Source organism: Theropithecus gelada, chromosome 9, assembly GCF_003255815.1.
Source record: "Theropithecus gelada isolate Dixy chromosome 9, Tgel_1.0, whole genome shotgun sequence".
In the NCBI taxonomy this organism is placed as follows: Eukaryota; Metazoa; Chordata; class Mammalia; order Primates; family Cercopithecidae; genus Theropithecus; species Theropithecus gelada.
The window spans coordinates 29,521,021-29,538,588 of record NC_037677.1 but is presented as its reverse complement, the minus strand read 5'-3'; the positions used below and the strand labels follow the sequence as shown (position 1 = coordinate 29,538,588).

General features: G+C 38.8%; 1 protein-coding gene across 2 annotated transcripts in view; it reads left to right on the top strand.

Annotated features, from left to right (window-relative positions):
- The window catches only part of PLXDC2 (plexin domain containing 2), a 463,014-nt gene that overhangs the window by 417,377 nt on the left and 28,069 nt on the right, over positions 1 to 17,568 (top strand). For both annotated transcript variants that reach the window (XM_025396216.1, XM_025396218.1), the window contains one exon: positions 12,501 to 12,661. In XM_025396216.1, coding sequence (XP_025252001.1) covers positions 12,501 to 12,661 — 161 coding nt within the window. The remainder of the gene's footprint in view (positions 1 to 12,500; positions 12,662 to 17,568) is intronic.

The window sequence follows — 17,568 nt, the reverse complement described above, 5'->3', positions numbered from 1 at the left end:
CAGGCAGTAACACAGATAAGTCCTAAAACATTGTTAAGCAAAGGATGCCAGAGACAGTGGAGTACATGTAGTATGATTCAATTTATGTGAATTTCAAGTAAAATCAAGCTAATCTACAATAATGGAAATCAGCACAGTGGTTGCCTATACTGTGTTGGTCGGGGCTGTTAGGACAGACTGTAGGTGGAGACAAGAGAACTTTATGGGGGAATGGAAGTGTTTCATATGATTTGGGTGATGGTTACTTGGTATATACAGTTATAAAAATTTGGTAAATTGCACATTTAAAATTCCTGTATTTCAAACATGCAAATTTGGCCTCTGTAAAAATAAAAAAAAAAAGAAGAAAGAAAAGAGAGGCATTTTGATATGCTTTCATAAACTAGACATAGTTTTAAAAAATATTCCTATGAATAAATTCTTCCAGTCTTCTTAAAATTCTCAAAGCAAAAAAAGAAAAAAAGAAAAAAGCTTATCATTGGTAAACCAGCATCTTTAATTAGAAGGCATAAAATATAACATTTCTGATCATTTGATTCATGTTTTGCTTTAAAATATTCACGGAATCTTCCCATGTAGTTGATAATGATGATAAAATTATCTAGCAATTATTGGGCTATTAACGATATACCAGGGAATCTTCTGAGGGCTTTACATGTTTAACTAGCTTAATCCTCACAGCACCCTAAGAAGAAAGTACTATTTGTAATCCCATTTTACACTTGAAGTCTCAGAAGCCCAGGGATTTAAGTAATTTGTTCATAGTCACATAGTTTCTAAGGAATGTAGCTGGTCTATAATACCAAGGGCTCTAATTCCAGCATGCTCTGTGCTCCTTATCACCCTACTGTCCTGCCAGGAGGGTTGCTTCTAATATGGTCCAGTTTAGTATATAGTGATTTATTTGCTATTCTCCTATTAAAGCCATCCAGTGTGTCAAAAAAAAACAGCAGCACCAACTTTGCCTAATCATAGAGTTATTTTTATTTATTTTTTTTTTAGAGGAAGGCACGGTCTAACTCTGTCACCCAGGCTTGAGTGCAGTGGTGCAATCATGGCTCACTGCAGCCTGGAACTCCTAGGCTCAAATAATCCTCCCACTTCAGCCTGCTGAGTAGCTGGGACTGCAGGTGTGTACCACCATGCCCACCTACTTTTTTTAAATTAATTTTTGTAGAGATGGGATCTCACTATGTTACCCAGGCTGGTCTCAAACTCCTGGCCTCAAGTGATCCTCTGGCCTCAGCTTCACTAAGTGCCAGGATTACAAATGTGAGCCATCATACCTGGCCAGCAAATCACAGAGCTTTAAAGTCCAAGGGAATCTTAACTTCTTCTCTAATCCCATCCCCCAACACTTTGAGACCAAAGCCCTTGCAACTGTATACAACCTGTGGAAGTGTCATATGCCCACACAGCAGAGTCTGTTTGCAAAGGTGGTTTGGTGGAACAGGTTAGGTCAGGACCAGTGCGCACTCCCTGGACTAAACATGTTCTGTTCCACATTCAAGACATAGAGCTTTACATTTCAGGAGACTTGGTGCTCCAGTAGCTAAGGGGCAGTCAGTGTGATAAATACAGCTTTATAATGTCCATTCTCCTAAGCAGCGTGATTCTGTCTGTGTTAAAGGCAAGTATTGGTGCAAAGCAGTGAAATATAAATACCCTGTACAAGTGTTGCTCAGTGTTTTCACTTTTTTTTTCTTTCTGTCCTATGTGGCACAATTTATTAGTTCTCGTAATACAAACTAAAATGAAATTCAAAGCTCTACCGAGCTGTTGTTTTTGTTATTTTTTGTCTTCGGCGTTTCTTTCTTTCTTTTCTTTTCTTTTTTTTTTTTTTTTCCGGCTTCTGATTCTGTCTCCCTGAGCTACACAGCACACACATAGAATTCTGCTCATTTACTTTCCTGGAGAGCTATAATATGCATCAAACCACAGCAAATAGCAAAAGGATTGTGTGGTTGTTGAGAACATCAGTGTCTAAGGTTCCAGTACTGAGGCACACACACACACACAGGCTACCAGCAACTAAATTAATCCCTGCTTCCTTGGGAGATCCAAAGGTTTTTATTAACGTTATGCGTAAATTCAGACACCAAGGAACTTGAGGTTGGTTTAGTATTCTGCAGTTTTCCAAAGAAGCTGCTTACAGATAACCACTGAAGGGTTGATCTTATTCAGATAGGCTACTAGACCTCAGAAGCTAGGCTTTTGTTTTTCAAATAGTGGCTGTGGATTCTATATCCCATGTCCAAGCTATTGTTTGGGACAACATGTTTCCCTTCGGGTGGTTGCAAGTACATGAGAGGCTGATCTTGGCCTTTCCGCTTGAAAAACTATTCACTGAAAAGTCCTTGCTTTCACTCGCCATGCCCCTAAGCTTCCGTGAGGTAATGGATTCCTTCTTTCCATGAATAATTTCAAGAAGTTCTCTCATTGCCCTGGTAGTGCAGCCATGATTGAGAAGAATAAGGGTAGTAATCAACAGAATATTAATGAGAGTTAATAACAGTATTAACAATAATACTAAAGAATCAATATAACAAAGTATACTAATCAGTAGAGTAACAAGTAGTATGAGTGGCACTAACAACATTAGCACAGCCATTCCATTGAGGATTTATTATATTTTAAGCACCATGCCAACCACTTTATAAGCATCCTCTCAGATCTTCACAACCATCAGGAGATAGCTCTTACTATTATATCCATTTTGCAGAAAAGAAGACAGGATTGAAGAGATGCTGGTCCTTGAGGTCCAGCAATGTGAGATCTGATGTTATTCTTGGAAACCCCCAAGGTTCCATATTTATGTTAGTCCAGTGGTTTACACACAAATCTGTCTTTCTACACCGATAGGAACAGAGTGAAGGGGATTTTTCTTCCATGTTCAGGAAACTTGATGGATTTGATAAGTAGTAAACATTCATCCTTATCCTATCAGGTTATGCATATAAATGATCTGTTTGAACGTAAGTGACTATTCTGAAATTGACAGAATAAATGGCACGAAGAGTCACTCTGTTCTGTACCTCCAAACCTTGAAAGTGCTTTGTTGGCCTATTTTCGGTATTCCATAGTCACTATGAATATCCTTGTTAGGAAAACTATACTACGTTTTTTCTGTAGTTAGAATCCCTAATATCTTTACCATGCAAGGGCTCGGCCTGAAATTAAAAGAGAAAATAGTTTATGAACCCCTTTGGTTTCATATTTAGCTGAAAATTTTAGGTACTAGGATTGTTTTTCCCCTGTGGATTCTTTGGTAGAAGACGAGACACATTTTATTTTTATTTTTCAAAAATAATTTTTGGCCGCACTCAGTGGCTCACGCCTGTAATTCCAGCATTTTGGGAGGCCGAGGCAGGTGGATCACCTGAGGACAAGAGTTCCAGACCAGCCTGGCCAACATGGTGAAAGCCCCTGTCTACTAAAAATACAAAAAAAATTAGCTGGGCATGGTGGGACGTGCCTATAGTCCCAGCTACTCGGGAGACTGAGGCAGGAGAATGGCGTGAACCCGGGAGGCGGAGCTTGCAGTGAGCCAAGATCGCATCACTGCACTCCAGCCTGGGTGAAAAAGCGAGACTCCGTCTCAAAAATAATAATAATAACAATAATTTAAAGATATATTTTAAATAGAGAAAAATGAAAACTTGATATACAAAGCTGATGTTAGGAAAAGTTTAGAAGTTAGGTGTCATAAAGATCTTGACTGCTGAAAACATATGCATAGGCAGATTATTACAAAGAAGAGCACATACACATACAAAAAGTGAAAAATGATAATGGGTTATTCCAAATATTTATTTTCGGTCTTATTTGTAGTATATATAAATACCATAAACCTTCTCTTTTTTCAATTTTTTTCTTAAAGACAGGGTCTCGCTCTGTCACCCAGGCTGGAGTGCGGTGGCAGGATCAAAGCTCACTGCAGCCCTGATTCTTAAAATTTTCCCTTTAAGATATTTGCACATACACATGCATAAAAGCACCGATCTTTGAATGAGACTAGAATCAGCCTATCATTTGGTAACTGTTATCCAAAATCCCTCATTTGGATAGAATTAAGTATTCCTTTTAATATTATTTCATAGAAATTTTATTCAGCTTCATTTTTCCAAGATAAAAGGTAAGGGATTATCAGGTTGTTGTTTTTTTAAAGGATATTCATAGTCTAAGATCTTCCAGCCCAGAACATTTTATATATTTCCCTGAATGAATTTCACAGCTGCCGACAGTAGGACAGACTGTAAAAGGAAAGCTGCCCTTGCCAGATATTGGTCTCACCATACATAATGCCCTTAGATGTGTTTTGTGCACCTGCTTTTATATCTTTTCACAGTGATTACCCAAATCCCTTCTACAGCAATGTCTTAACATGAATTGTGAATGTGTTGTCACAGTGATGCCTAATATGAATTAGGTACACCTTGTATAATAGTTTCAATCCATTCCAATACTAGAATAATATTGACAAGCTGGTAAGCATTTAAAAAATAGCATCACTCTGATTAAGAAAATGAAAGAACTAAGAGGATTATGAAAAATTACAAAAGACTTAAAACACCAGAAGAAACTCTGAATGAAGTCAAAGTCGTAATTGTGTATATAGAAAGTTAAAGAGGTGAGAGAGAAAATAAATGAGCTACAAAATGAGATCAGTTGCAAGGGAAACTTACAAAGGGAAGTACAATTCACTTAAAACTTTTATCATTTGATTTTCCTTCGTTACATGGCTTTAGCTTGTAAATGGGTTAGGTACTATTCCATGGGGAAAGGCATGTCTATGTGCGTTTTTAATCCCAAAGCGGAACACTAACATTTTAAGCATTTATAGTTTAACTTTATTCTGAAGCTTTAAAAGAGTACATTTTGGCATCATCTGCGTAAGATTTATGAATTTTGAGCAAATTTGTGCATGACTCTGTCCAACCCATCAGCCTCTCTGTCCCCCAAAGGATATTAATATATTATGGAATTTATGGGCTGTAGTTTTTTCATTTTAAGCCCAGGAGAAGAGTTAGTTCTAAAGTGAATAAAATTTCAGACAAAGAATATTTCTGTTTTAGTTTTTTCTTTATTTCTCGACTTTAATTGTTGGCAGTATTTAATAGTAGGTACAGATCATTTTGGCAATGCATTAAAATATTTTACCATATTGGAGAATTATACTTCTAAATACAGAATATCAATGTCATATGCATGTAAATCCTAAGAGAAAATAACAGTCATAGAAACAGCACAGAGACATAGAGTTTTAACATTAAATGCTACACTTTGAAAAAATAAATAAATATGTGTATACACATATATACATATATAGAGAGTTTTAACATTAAATGCTACACTTTGAAAAAAGTAAATAAATATGTGTATACACATATATACACACATATATACACATATATATACATATATATGTAACATTTTCTTCCTTTTTCGTCCTATCTTCTTTTTTCCTACCTCCTTTTCCTTTCATCTTTCCTCTTTCTTTGTTTTCCATGATTCATAGACTGCTCCAAATTAAACACATTGACGTGAGGTCTTGAATATTTTCTAGTATGTACTTAATATATTTTAAAAATATGTTGTCTTGGCCAGGCGCAGTGGCTCATACCTGTAATTCCAGCACTTTAGGAGGCTGAAGCACATGGACCACTTGGGGTCAGGAGTTCAAGACCAGTCTGGCCAACAGGGTGAAACCCCGCCTCTCCTAAAAACACAAAAATTAGCCAGGCGTGGCAGCCTGTGCCCGTAGTCCCAGCAACTCAGGAGGCTGCGACAGGAGAATTGCTTGAACCCAGGAGGCAGAGGCTGCTGTGAGCCGAGATCACGCCACTGCACTCCAGCTTGGGCAATAGTGAGAGCAGACAGAGACTCCATCTAAAAAAAATATATATATATATACACACATACACACACACACACACACACACATATATATATGAGTGTGTATATATTGTTTTTGCTATTATGGTAGCAAAAATTTTCCCAAAAATAGCAGATTGCTTTCATAGAATTGACAGTTCTTACAGTCTTCTCTGTGTCTAAATATTGATCTGCATTTCATAAAGCGTTGAAAAGTAAGGACACTCACTGGGTCAGATTAGAGTATATTATATTGAATACTATTGATTTTCTCTGCTTCATTTATATATTAAAAATATCTTAAGCACAGTGCAAAAAAGGCCTTTACTTTGGAGATTTTTAAAGTATATTCCTGTATTTCCTTTTTTGGCTTGGAGACTCTTTTATGGCTTCTTGTTGCCTGTTATTAATTCCTCTTATTTTAATACACAAGGTAAGGCTTTACAAAGACTAAAGATTTGAATTCTTCTGTGTGTTATGTTTTACTAAGCGTGTGAGAAGGATGCTTGTTTAGTTTTTGTTTGCTTTTGGACATGAATGACAGCTCATAAGATGTTTGTATGAATAGAGGAAGAGTTTAGGTCTTAAGACTAGATTCCTTCTCATGTTTCTTTAATTTCCCCTAAAACCTACTAGACTCTGATGAGCTTTGTATTAGTCCATTTTCACACTGCTATCAAGAACTCCCTGAGATTGGGTAATTTATGAACAAAAAAGGTTTAATTGACTCAGAGTTCTGCACGGCTGGGGAGACCGCAGGAAACCTACAGTCATGGCAGAAGGCGAAGGAAAAGCAAACACCTTCTTCACAAGGTGGCAGGACAGAAAGAGAAAGAAGGGGGAAGTGGCACTTTCAAACCATCAGATCTCACGGGAACTCACTGTCACAAGAACAGCATGGGGGAAACCACCCCTGTGATCCAATCACCTCCCACCAGGTCCCTCTCTCAACACATGGGGATTACAATTCAAGAAGAGATTTGGGTGGGGATACAGAGCCAAACCATATCAAGCTTACTGAGAAGTTTGTCCCTGAAGCAAGTTCAGAATTCTCTTTGACATACTTCTATCTGCCAATTTAAAAGAACGATCAGTCGAGCCACAGATTGACATCTTAGTTTATTATATTTTTTGCAGGAGGGAAATGAGTATGCTCAAGCAGTCTTCCCTTGAGGTGAATGAACTAAACTTCAGTTATGGGAATTAGTAAGCATTTACGTTTTCTAAATTTCAGTTTTGCATTTGTGGTGCCTATTTTTTTTTAACTTTTATTTTAGGTTCAGGGGTACCTGTGTAGGTTCGTTTTATAGGTAAATTATCACAGGAGTTTATTGTACAGATTATTTCATCACCCAGGTAATAAACATGGTACCCAATAGGTAGTTTTTTCATCCTCACCCTCCTGCCTCCCTCTACCCTCAAGTAGGCTCTGGTATCTGTTGTTCCCTTCTTTGTGTCCGTATGTACTCAATGTTTAACACCCACTTACGAGTGAGAACATAATGTATTTGGTTTTCTGGTCCTGTGTTAGTTTGCTTAGGACAACGACTTCCACCTCTTTCCATGTTGCTTCCTTCAAAGAATAGGATCTCATTCTTTTTCTATGGCTGCATAGAATTCCGTGGTGTATATGGACCACATTTTCTTGATCCAGTCTACCGTTGATGAGCATTTAGGTTGATTCCATGTCTTTGCTATTGTGAACAGTGCTGCAATGGACATAATGTGTCTTTATGGTAGAATCATTTATATCCTTTTGAGTATATACCCAGTATACTCTAAATTCTGTCCACAGATCTCCATAAATATGCAAAATCTGTACAATTTGATCAAGCATGATATTAAACTGAAAACCAAGTAGTGAAAGAATTTAAAATCAAAGCATATCAATGGAATGCTTCCTGCACCTTCAGATTTAATGACCTCTAATTAAGCCATCGTAATACCTGCCAATATACACTCACCTAAAGCCCATAGAAAGAAGCCGGAACAGAGATGCTTGTACTGTGAAGGAAATTGTAGAATCATTGCAGTAGCCAAAAAAAAAAAAAAAAAAAAGGTTAAATAATACGAGAGTAGAAAAATGCTTTCTCCAAAACTATGTGTGCAATTTTGGTCACTCCATTCGGATGGTCACTCTAAAGCATTTTGAAATAGTCATTGGTATGTGACACAAAGAAACTCTTGTAATATTTTGGAATTGTGTATGCTACATTTTTCCTTAAATGACTTGCTCTGTTAGAACAAATCAAGTCATGTTATACTCATAGATCTGGAAATATTTATTTTGTCTTCTGGTTAGTATTGAGAATCCATGAAAGCTGTTTATTTTATTAAAATAATCATCATCCAAAAATGTCATTAAATGGTTATTTGGCTAGGAATAAACTAGACTGTACAAATTGCATTATTAGATATGGCCGCAGTGTCTTGGCATCTAAAACAGAAATGTAAAGAAACATTTTTAAAAGGAGATAATATAACTAAATTATTATTGGAAGTATGAATAAATAATAATTGTGAGAGTATTTATGTCTAAATAAAGGTAGTGAGGTTTACCACACTCAAGGTGCAAATCTGGTTCTGACTGTTATATTCCAAAGATTGGCAATTTATGTACTGCAAGACAAAAATAATTTTATTTCTGACAAGGACTCTTATTTAGTAAAACATGACCCTTGCACTCTTCTTTCTTCCTTCCTGGGAAGGGCTGCCTCCTTAACAGGTGCTGGTCCTCCAGCCCATTTGGGAAGTAGCAACCTGAGGTTGCTCACAAATACCTTAATCTTCCCTGTCCATTCCTGCATACACAAAAGAAGTAAGACTAATTCAGGTGCAGTGGCACATGTCTGTAATCCCAGCACTTTGGGAGGCTGAGGCAGGAGGAATACTTGAGCCCAGGAGTTCAAGACAAGCCTGGGCAACATAGTGACAATCTGTCTCTACAAAAAAAAATTAACCAGGCATGGTGGCACATGCCTGTAGCATCAGCTACTTGGGAGGCCAAAGCAGGAGGATCACTTGAGCCCAGGAGTTCGAAGCTGCAGTGAGTCAAGATCACACCACAGCACTCCAGCCTGAGTGACAGCAAGACTCTGTCTCAAAAATAAAAAAATAAAAGAAGAGGAAGTGAGGCTGAAATTTGTGAGGCTAAAACTTGGCATGCTATGTATAAAGGACTGTTTATGATGGCAGATACTGACCTAAAACCCAGCCCAAAGACAAACCCCAGAAATAGAATCAGACACTGAATGGTTGGATAGATGGATGGATGGATGGAGAAAGGGAGGATAAAAAACAGCAGAAAGGAGAGGGATGGAGGGATGGAAAGACGAATGGAAGAGGGAGGGAAGGATTTGAAGAAACAGTCAAAGCTTTGTTTTTGAGTCAAGTAGATATTTTTGCTACATTTCTCCTAAAGCCACATTTTCAATTAATCCTGTTTTCCCAGGAAAGCAATGTGTCATACTCTTATAAAAAATAAGAAAATAGCCAAGCCCACAAGATGCAATAATACAAGCATACTTAAGGATGAGGCCAAATTTTTAAAAGCAACACATGTTAAGGGCAAAAACACAGTTTATATATTGTCATGAATCCGACTGTATAATTTGCCTCAACCTGCCTCATATAAAAAGTACGATAATAATATAATATCTCAATATTCATTAAGTGCTTATTATGAGTCACATACTCTCCTAAGAACTTTATATGTATTAAATGTGGAATTCTCATATCAACCCTGTGGGGTAATTACTGCTATTGACTGCATTTTGGAGATAAGGCTAACTGAAGACCAGACAGATGAGGTCATTTATTATAGCCTCACTTGATTTTTATTGGCAATGTGGTCATTCTAATACTGTAACCTATTTCCAAAAGCCTTTATTTTTATCTTTTTCCTTCCTCTCTGTTCCTCCTCCCTTCTCACCAAATACAGATGAAAATGTTTGTGATGGCAGATACTGAGCTAAGACCCAGCCCAAAGACATAGCCTCTGTCATCTTGGAGGTGTAATGTTAATTCTTTTTTGTAAGGTTTAGTCTCGCTCTGTCGCCCAGGCTGGAGTGCAGTGGCAGGATCTCGGCTCACTGCAACCCCCGCCTTCGGGTTCAAGCAATTCTCCTGTCTCAGCCTTCTGAGTAGCTGGGATTACAGGCACCCGCCACCACGCCTGGCTAATTTTTTGTATTTTAAGTAGAGACAGGGTTTCCACCATGTTGGCCAGCTGTTCTCAAACTCCTGACCTCAGGTGATCCACCTGCCTCGGCCTCCCAAAGTGCTGGGATTACAGGCGTGAGCAACCACGCCCAGCTCCAGTGGTAATTCTTTAACTGTTTTTCCCATTAGTTTTTCTTTGCTTGAAGTTACCAGATTCTTTTCAGAATTATTTGCTAGAAGAACTCACAACATGAAATAAGAGGAAATAGCAGGACCTATGGCCCAGTGTTCATTGAGGAGGCATTGATCAGAGGTCCAGAATTCAGACATGGAGGCCAGACTGCTAGTGTGTGAGCTCAGTTTTACCTTAATAGTTTTGCAACCCTAGCTCATTTTCTAATTATCCTGTGCCTCGACTTCCTTATTATAAAACAGAAATAATAGTAGTGCTTACCTCTTAGGGTTGTTGGTTGGGTACTTGCAAAGCAATACAATGATCCCTGGCACAGTGTAAATGAGCTATTATATAATGAATTACTCTAAATTTGATCTTCTTTCACTAATGAATTTCTGTTACATAAGGGAAATCTTTAGAATTTTCAGCCTTACTAGATTTGGAGAAGGATTACTGAACACCAACCGCAGTTCTCAAGCAAGGAGTTAACGAGAGCAATAAAAATGTAGAGGGGAGGTAGAAAGAATTAGGAGGTCATGTTTCTCCACTTTATCTGGAATTCCATTCGTTCATGTGGACCACACATTGTGATAGACATCCATGTTTGGTTTTTCTTTAAAAAAATGTAAAATGAAAGAAAGAAATCAGTGCTTATTAAACGAAGTTTAATAGACAAAAAAATGTTTACAACATAGAGGCAAAGGGTAAAAATAACAAAGAGGTAAATTGTTCTTGAAAGTATTGAGGCCGGATGCAAAGGCTCACGCCTGTAATCCCAGAACTTTGGGAGGCTGAGGTGGGTGAATCACTTGAGGTCAGGTGTTCAAGATCAGCCTGGCCAACACGGTGTAACCCCATCTCTACTAAAATTACAAAAATTAGCCAGGCGTGGTGGCGGGCGCCTGTAATCCCAGCTACTCAGGAGGCTGAGGCAGGAGAATTGCTTGAACCTGGGAGGTGGAGGTTGCAGTGAGCTGAGATTGCACCACTGCACTCCAACTTGGGCCTGAGTGACAGAGCAAGATTCCCATCTCAAAGGAAAAAAAAAGAAAGAAAGAAAGAAAGAAAGGATTGAGAAACTTTTGTTCATCTTAAAGAATTATCTCATAATTCAGAATACCAGTCATATGGTGCACTTAAGATATAGTTACTGCTGTACATAATTCAGGAAGATCTCTAAATGCCTGAGTAATCATCAACAATTACAGAATTTTAGTAAAAGAAGACTTTAGAGATTAGTTGTATTTGGCTGGCTGGCTTTGGTTAGGATAGTTATTACTTTAGAAATTTAATTCCTCCCTTTGCTAACTCAGAAAAAAAAAAATGTGTATTACAGTGAAAAGCATCTCAGTAAAAGTTAGAGGGAATGATACTGTTCTGGGGTGTTGTGGAATGTTTTCCTTTGCTGTGACGTTCCCTTCAGATAGTGATCAAAACTATTTGAGGGTCATTGAGCATCCATCTGTTACACTTTTAAAAAGTATTTTTGCTTAAAACAGATTTTTCACAAATTTTGCTTGGAGTTCATGTACAAACTTTCTGAAAATGCTTATGTAGCTTACCAAAAGATGTCCAGTACTCTTGAATTTAAAATTTCCGTGAGAGGAGCTTTCAAAATTAATCAGTTTTTCCCTAGGTAACTTTGTTGGTTTAATGAGAAAAATCAAAGTTAAATTTAGTGTGTAGTTAATTAGAGTTTGAGGTATCCCACAGTACTTTGAGAATAAAAAGTATTCATTTTGCTTATCCAACTAGAAATTTTAAAACACAGGCCAGGCGCAGTGGCTCATGCCTGTAATCCCAGCACTTTGGGAGGCTGAGGTGGGCGGATCACCTGAGGTCAGGAGTTTGAGACCAGCCTGACCAACATGGTGAAACCCTGTCTCTACTAAAAATACAAAATTAGCCAGGCTTGGTGACTCACACCTGTAATCCCAGCTACTCAGGAGGCTGAGGCAGGAGAATCACTTGAACCCAAGGAGGCAGAGGTTGCAGTGAGCCAAGATCATGCCATTGCACTCCAGCCTGGGCAACAAGAGTAAAACTCCATCTCAAAAAATAAAAAATAAAAATAAAACACAGTGATAAATGTATTTTTACTCACGAATCCTGTGGATTCTTCATTGCCCATATGAAGAGCACCTCACCTGTAAAATTGGTGTTGTGGAAAAGTTGTCCAGGAAGTAAAGATCCAGTCGTACTTTATTAAAAACATAAATATCTCCTTAGATGAAAATGCAAACTTAAGGGTAAGCTCATGACCGTCCTGACAGCTGGGATGTTCTTTCAGCTTCTACAGATGACAGTGCAGCTGAGAAGAAAGGGGGAACCCTCCACGCTGGCCTCATCGTTGGAATCCTCATCCTGGTCCTCATTATAGCCACAGCCATCCTTGTGACAGTCTATATGTATCACCACCCAACATCAGCAGCCAGCATCTTCTTTATTGAGGTAAGTGTTGAGTTGAACACGTGAAAACCACGCCAGTTGATGAACTGTATCCGTTTGCTAATACCACCTGGATTTAATATTTACCGCATGATTTCTCCATTTTTCAGTTTCGAGGTTTCTGATTTCACACACATGGATGCTCTCACCCATGCACTCTCGTACATATTGATAGATTGCTTTCAGATGATGGGTTCAGTTACCTTATCTCTGGAGCTTTTAAAGACATAAACTATCCTGTCTTTCTGAGATCTAAAAGAAAATGGGAACCATACTTTTTGGTCCTTTTACACCAAGTATGTTAACCAGCTGCTCTCCTTGTCCTAGGAGGAAATACTACGTATCTGGGAGGCTAAAGACTTAGATTAAGTCACTTGCTCAATGAATGCTAATTGAGTATTGGCTGTGTGCATGATACAATATGATGGGCCTCTTCTCAAAATGCTCACAAACCGTTTGGAAAAAATATGGTTTTCACCACAAAATGACAGATATAAAAATAAAATAATGGTATATGCTGTTGCCATTTTGCATAATGTGTGTATATTTGTACATTTATATATAAATGCACAGACACACATATCCACACAGACACGGAACGAGAGCACCATACTGAATAAGTGTTATGTCTTCATGTACAGAATATAGGTTTGGTGCCAGTGCTGAGGAATAAACAGGTGGGAAGGCAAGGGGCTGTGCATAAGGAGCTATGGCTAAGCCCTGGGGTCTAAAAGGCTGAAACCAGGAAGCCTGGAGACCAGTGGATACAGTCTGTGCGTCTGTCTGTGTGACCAAGTCATCTCTGTCCTCCAGAAGGTTGGGTTTCCTGGGCCCCATGCATATGATGCAGTTTTTTCTTGTTTTGTTTTGTTTTGTTTTTTGTCGTTGTTGTTGTTTTGACAGAGTCTCACTCTGTCGCCCAGGATGGAATGCCATGGTGCAATCTCGGCTCACTGCAACCTCTGCCTTCCAGGTTCAAGCGATTTTTGTGCCTCAGCCTCCTGAGCAGCTTGGACTACAGGCAAGCACCACCACACCCAGCTAATTTTTGTATTTTAGTAGAGACAGGTCTTCACTATGTTGGCCAGGTTGGTCTCAAACTCCTGACCACAAGTGATCCTCCCGCCTTGGCCTCCCAAAGTGCTGGGATTACAGGTGTGAGCCACCATGCCTGGCCACATGTGCACCTTTGACTCTCACATCTGAATGGAACCACTCCTCTTCCAGCACCAAATAAAACTAGAAATACTAAAGCAATAAAGGAAATCTTCTCTTGCAGAATTTCAAACACAGAATTAGAATTATTCATTGTATGACACATGGAAAGGTTGCTTGGAATTATGGTCACTTGTTGAGTGAGAAATTATAATGCCTTTTAAACTATGGAGTTAAAATTACCTATCTCCTTATAATGGGGAGAGGTGAATAAATGCAAATCAAACAATTGCTTAAACGTCCTAGATGGCTCACAACTGTCTGTAGAAGAAAGTGCCGTCTCCTTTTCCTTCTTTGGGGGCTCAAGGCCTTGGCACTCTCAATCTTATGTGTCATTTCAATCTTTATTCTCTTGGCTCCCTAATCTGGAGTTGGCATTTCTGTCAAATTTCATGCTTTGTCTGTCTCTGTACACAGCCCAAATTCTGCATGTCACAAAAACATTGCTCATTCTAGTTCCTCCATCAAAAATTCTTCTTGGTCAGGTACAGTGACACATCTGTAATCCCAGCACTTTGGGAGGCTGAGGCAGACAGATTGCTTGAGCCCAGGAGTTTGGGACCAGCCTGGGCAACATGGTGAAACTTCATCTCTAAAAAAAAAAAAAAAAATAGAAAAAAATGAATGGGGCATGGTGGCGTGTGCCTGTAGTCCAAGCTACTTTGGGGGCTGAAATGGGAGGATTGCTTGAGCCCAGGAGGTCAAGGCTGCAGTGAGCCATGACTGTGCCACTGCATTCCAGCCTGGGTGATAGAGAGGCCCAGTCTAAAAAAAAAAAAAAAAAAAAATCCTCCACTCCCATATTAGTTCTTGAATTCAGAAGCCAAAAGGCCTTTGATACCGTGTACCCCATAAGCTTCTTTAGACCATCTTCCTGCTCGGCATCTGGGTATAATCTCTTTCTCTTCTGAAACTCTATCTACAGGGATACACCTCTACCTTTCTCTGACATTCATCTTTCTGTTTTGCACTAGAGTTCAGTATGCGCATGATTTATTCCACCCTGCAAAACTTGTAAGTGCCTTAAGATTTGGATTAAATCACTTACGTTTCCTTTGAAAAATAGGGATTCTGCCAATATTTCCTGGAAAAACGTTCATAATAAATATCCTAGGACATTTCAGACTTCCAGTGAAATTTCATATAAAACATATTTCAGAAATGGCATCTTCATTTGATTCAGTAATTGAGATATTATCAGGCATTGCCTTGAATTGAAAATCTGTTATTAAGTTCTGTTAATGTGCTTGTTTTTCTCGGAAGAAAGTAGACAACCTTCTCAAAGTTACAAATGCATTCTTCAAAGAGCTGCTGAGTGACAAGCTAGAAAGCCTCAGGGACTAGCCAGACCTCAGGCTGCTGCTACTGCCGTAACCCCCTCACATGTTTAAGCCTTTTCAAACTGTGCAGTTTATTTTCTGACATAGTAAAAAAGAAGACACTGTGAATATCTGATGGTGTGGTATTAGCGGCAAATTGCACAGTATGAAAGATCTAGTTAAAGCTGGTTCAAAGCAACCCCCGTATGACTGCAAAAATAGTGGAATATTGTTTTGAGTATCAGTCTCATTGTCTTATGTCTCAGAGCCTGTACGTCCATATGTGTGGAGTGTTTGCATATGTATACATACACATGTATTTATAGAATATGAGAGCTAGATGGAATCTTAGAGATAATTTAGCTCTATACTCTCCTAACACAAAAGGAGACTGAGTGAGGCTGAGAGGGGTGGAATGACTTATCCAAGGTCAAAGAGCCATAGTTCTAAGAATAACTCTTTCTTCTTTTCACGTGTAAGCAAAGCAGAGTCACTCAGCAGGTCTCCCAGCTTTTCTCCTCTTGACTTTTTTTCCTTCCTGTGGAGTCAATTGCCAGAGTCTGCTTAAATCTCTACCTATCTGACACGCTGCTGGGGTCATGCGGCTCACAGTGGCTGGGCAGCAGCTGATGTTTGGAGGTGATAGTCATAACTTTACTATTATTAAAACTGACCACTGTTTGCAAAATCAAAACAGATCCACGATGACCATTCTGTTTGTGATATGCAGACGTGTAAATTTGAAGATTTTAAATTATTAGTCACATTAGAATTGTTGTTGCATAAATGAGGGAACTGAATATAACAACATTTTTTTCATTGCCTTTGATGTTCCATACTATATTCCTATCTACTTTTGAAATGAAATTGATGTGCTTTCTTCTTTTATGAAAATGATACCATTCTTTAGAGAAAATTGAGATAATGCAGAAATGTAAAAGGAAGAAAAAAGAAAGTCATTTATAGGTTCCAGCATGCAGAATTGATGACTATTAATAGTTTCATTTATTTTCTTCTGGAATTTGTGTGTACATAATTTGATGTTTGCCCATTTAATACAGTGGTGATTTCACTGTAATACACATAGGTATTCTTTTTTAAATAACATTTTTCTGTTTTATTATGATGGCTTTGTAAACATAATTTTAATGTTTGTATTCTGTTCTATTCAACATTTGTTCAATAGTTTTATACTGACTGCCTCTTATGCAGTCAAGTGGTAACTCGGAATACACTGAGAGCCTAACATGTGCCTACAAGTCAAAAAGGACCTGTTTCATTCAGATGAAGACTGTGTGTTAGTTTTCTACTGCTGTTGCAACAAATTGCCACAAACCTAGTTACTTAAAATAACACACACTTGTCTTACAGCTCTGGAGGTCAGAAGTGCTAAAATCAGGATATTGACAGGGCTGGTTCCTTCTGGAGGTTTCAGGGCTTAATCGTTTCCTTGCCATTTTCAGCTTCTACATGCTGCATGTGTTCCTTGGCTCATGGTTTCTTCTCATATCATTCCAACTTCTGTTCCCACTGTCACATCTCCTACCACGAACGTTGGCCCTCCAGCCTCCTTGTTGTAAGGCCCCCTTGTGACTACATTGGGCTCACCTGGGTAATCTAGAATAATCTCTGCATCTCTAGGTCCTTAACTGAATCACATCTGCAAAGTTCCTTGTAAGGTAACATTGACACCTTTTGGAGATTAGGACGTGGACATGTTTGGGAGGCCATTATTCTGTTGAGCACAGAGTGTGTCAAATGTGAGATGCATCGCACACTTCCAATTAAACTGTAACACACCCTTGACTATAAGATATGTCCCAGTTTCAGTTATTAAAATGTAACCCAATGGATATCTTGAATATTTCACAGTGAAATCCAGACTTCACTAAACACTTGTATGAGTTAGTTCCTGTGCTAAACACTGTATATAATGTGATGAAATTGAATGACTCTAGGCTGGGAGCAGTGGCTCATGCCTATAACCCCAGCATTTTCGGAGGCCGAGGCAGGCAGACCACTTGAGGTCCAGAGTTTGAGACCAGTTTGGCCAACATGGTGAAACCCCATCTCTACTAAAAATACAAAAATTAGCCAGGCATGGTGGCACGCGCCTGTAGCCCCAGCTACTCGGGAGGCTGAGGCAGAAGAATCACTTGAACTTGGGAGGCGGAGGTTGCAGTGAGCCAAGATCGCACCACTGCACTCCAGCCTGGGTGAACGAGTGAGACCCTGACCCTGTTTTTAAAAAAAAAAAAAAATTCATGACTCTGCCTTTGAGTGTATATATCAGAGCTCATGCACCCAGTGTCTTATCACAGAGCAATGCGGCTCTTCCTACTTTTTCTTATTTTTAATCATCCCCATTATAAACAT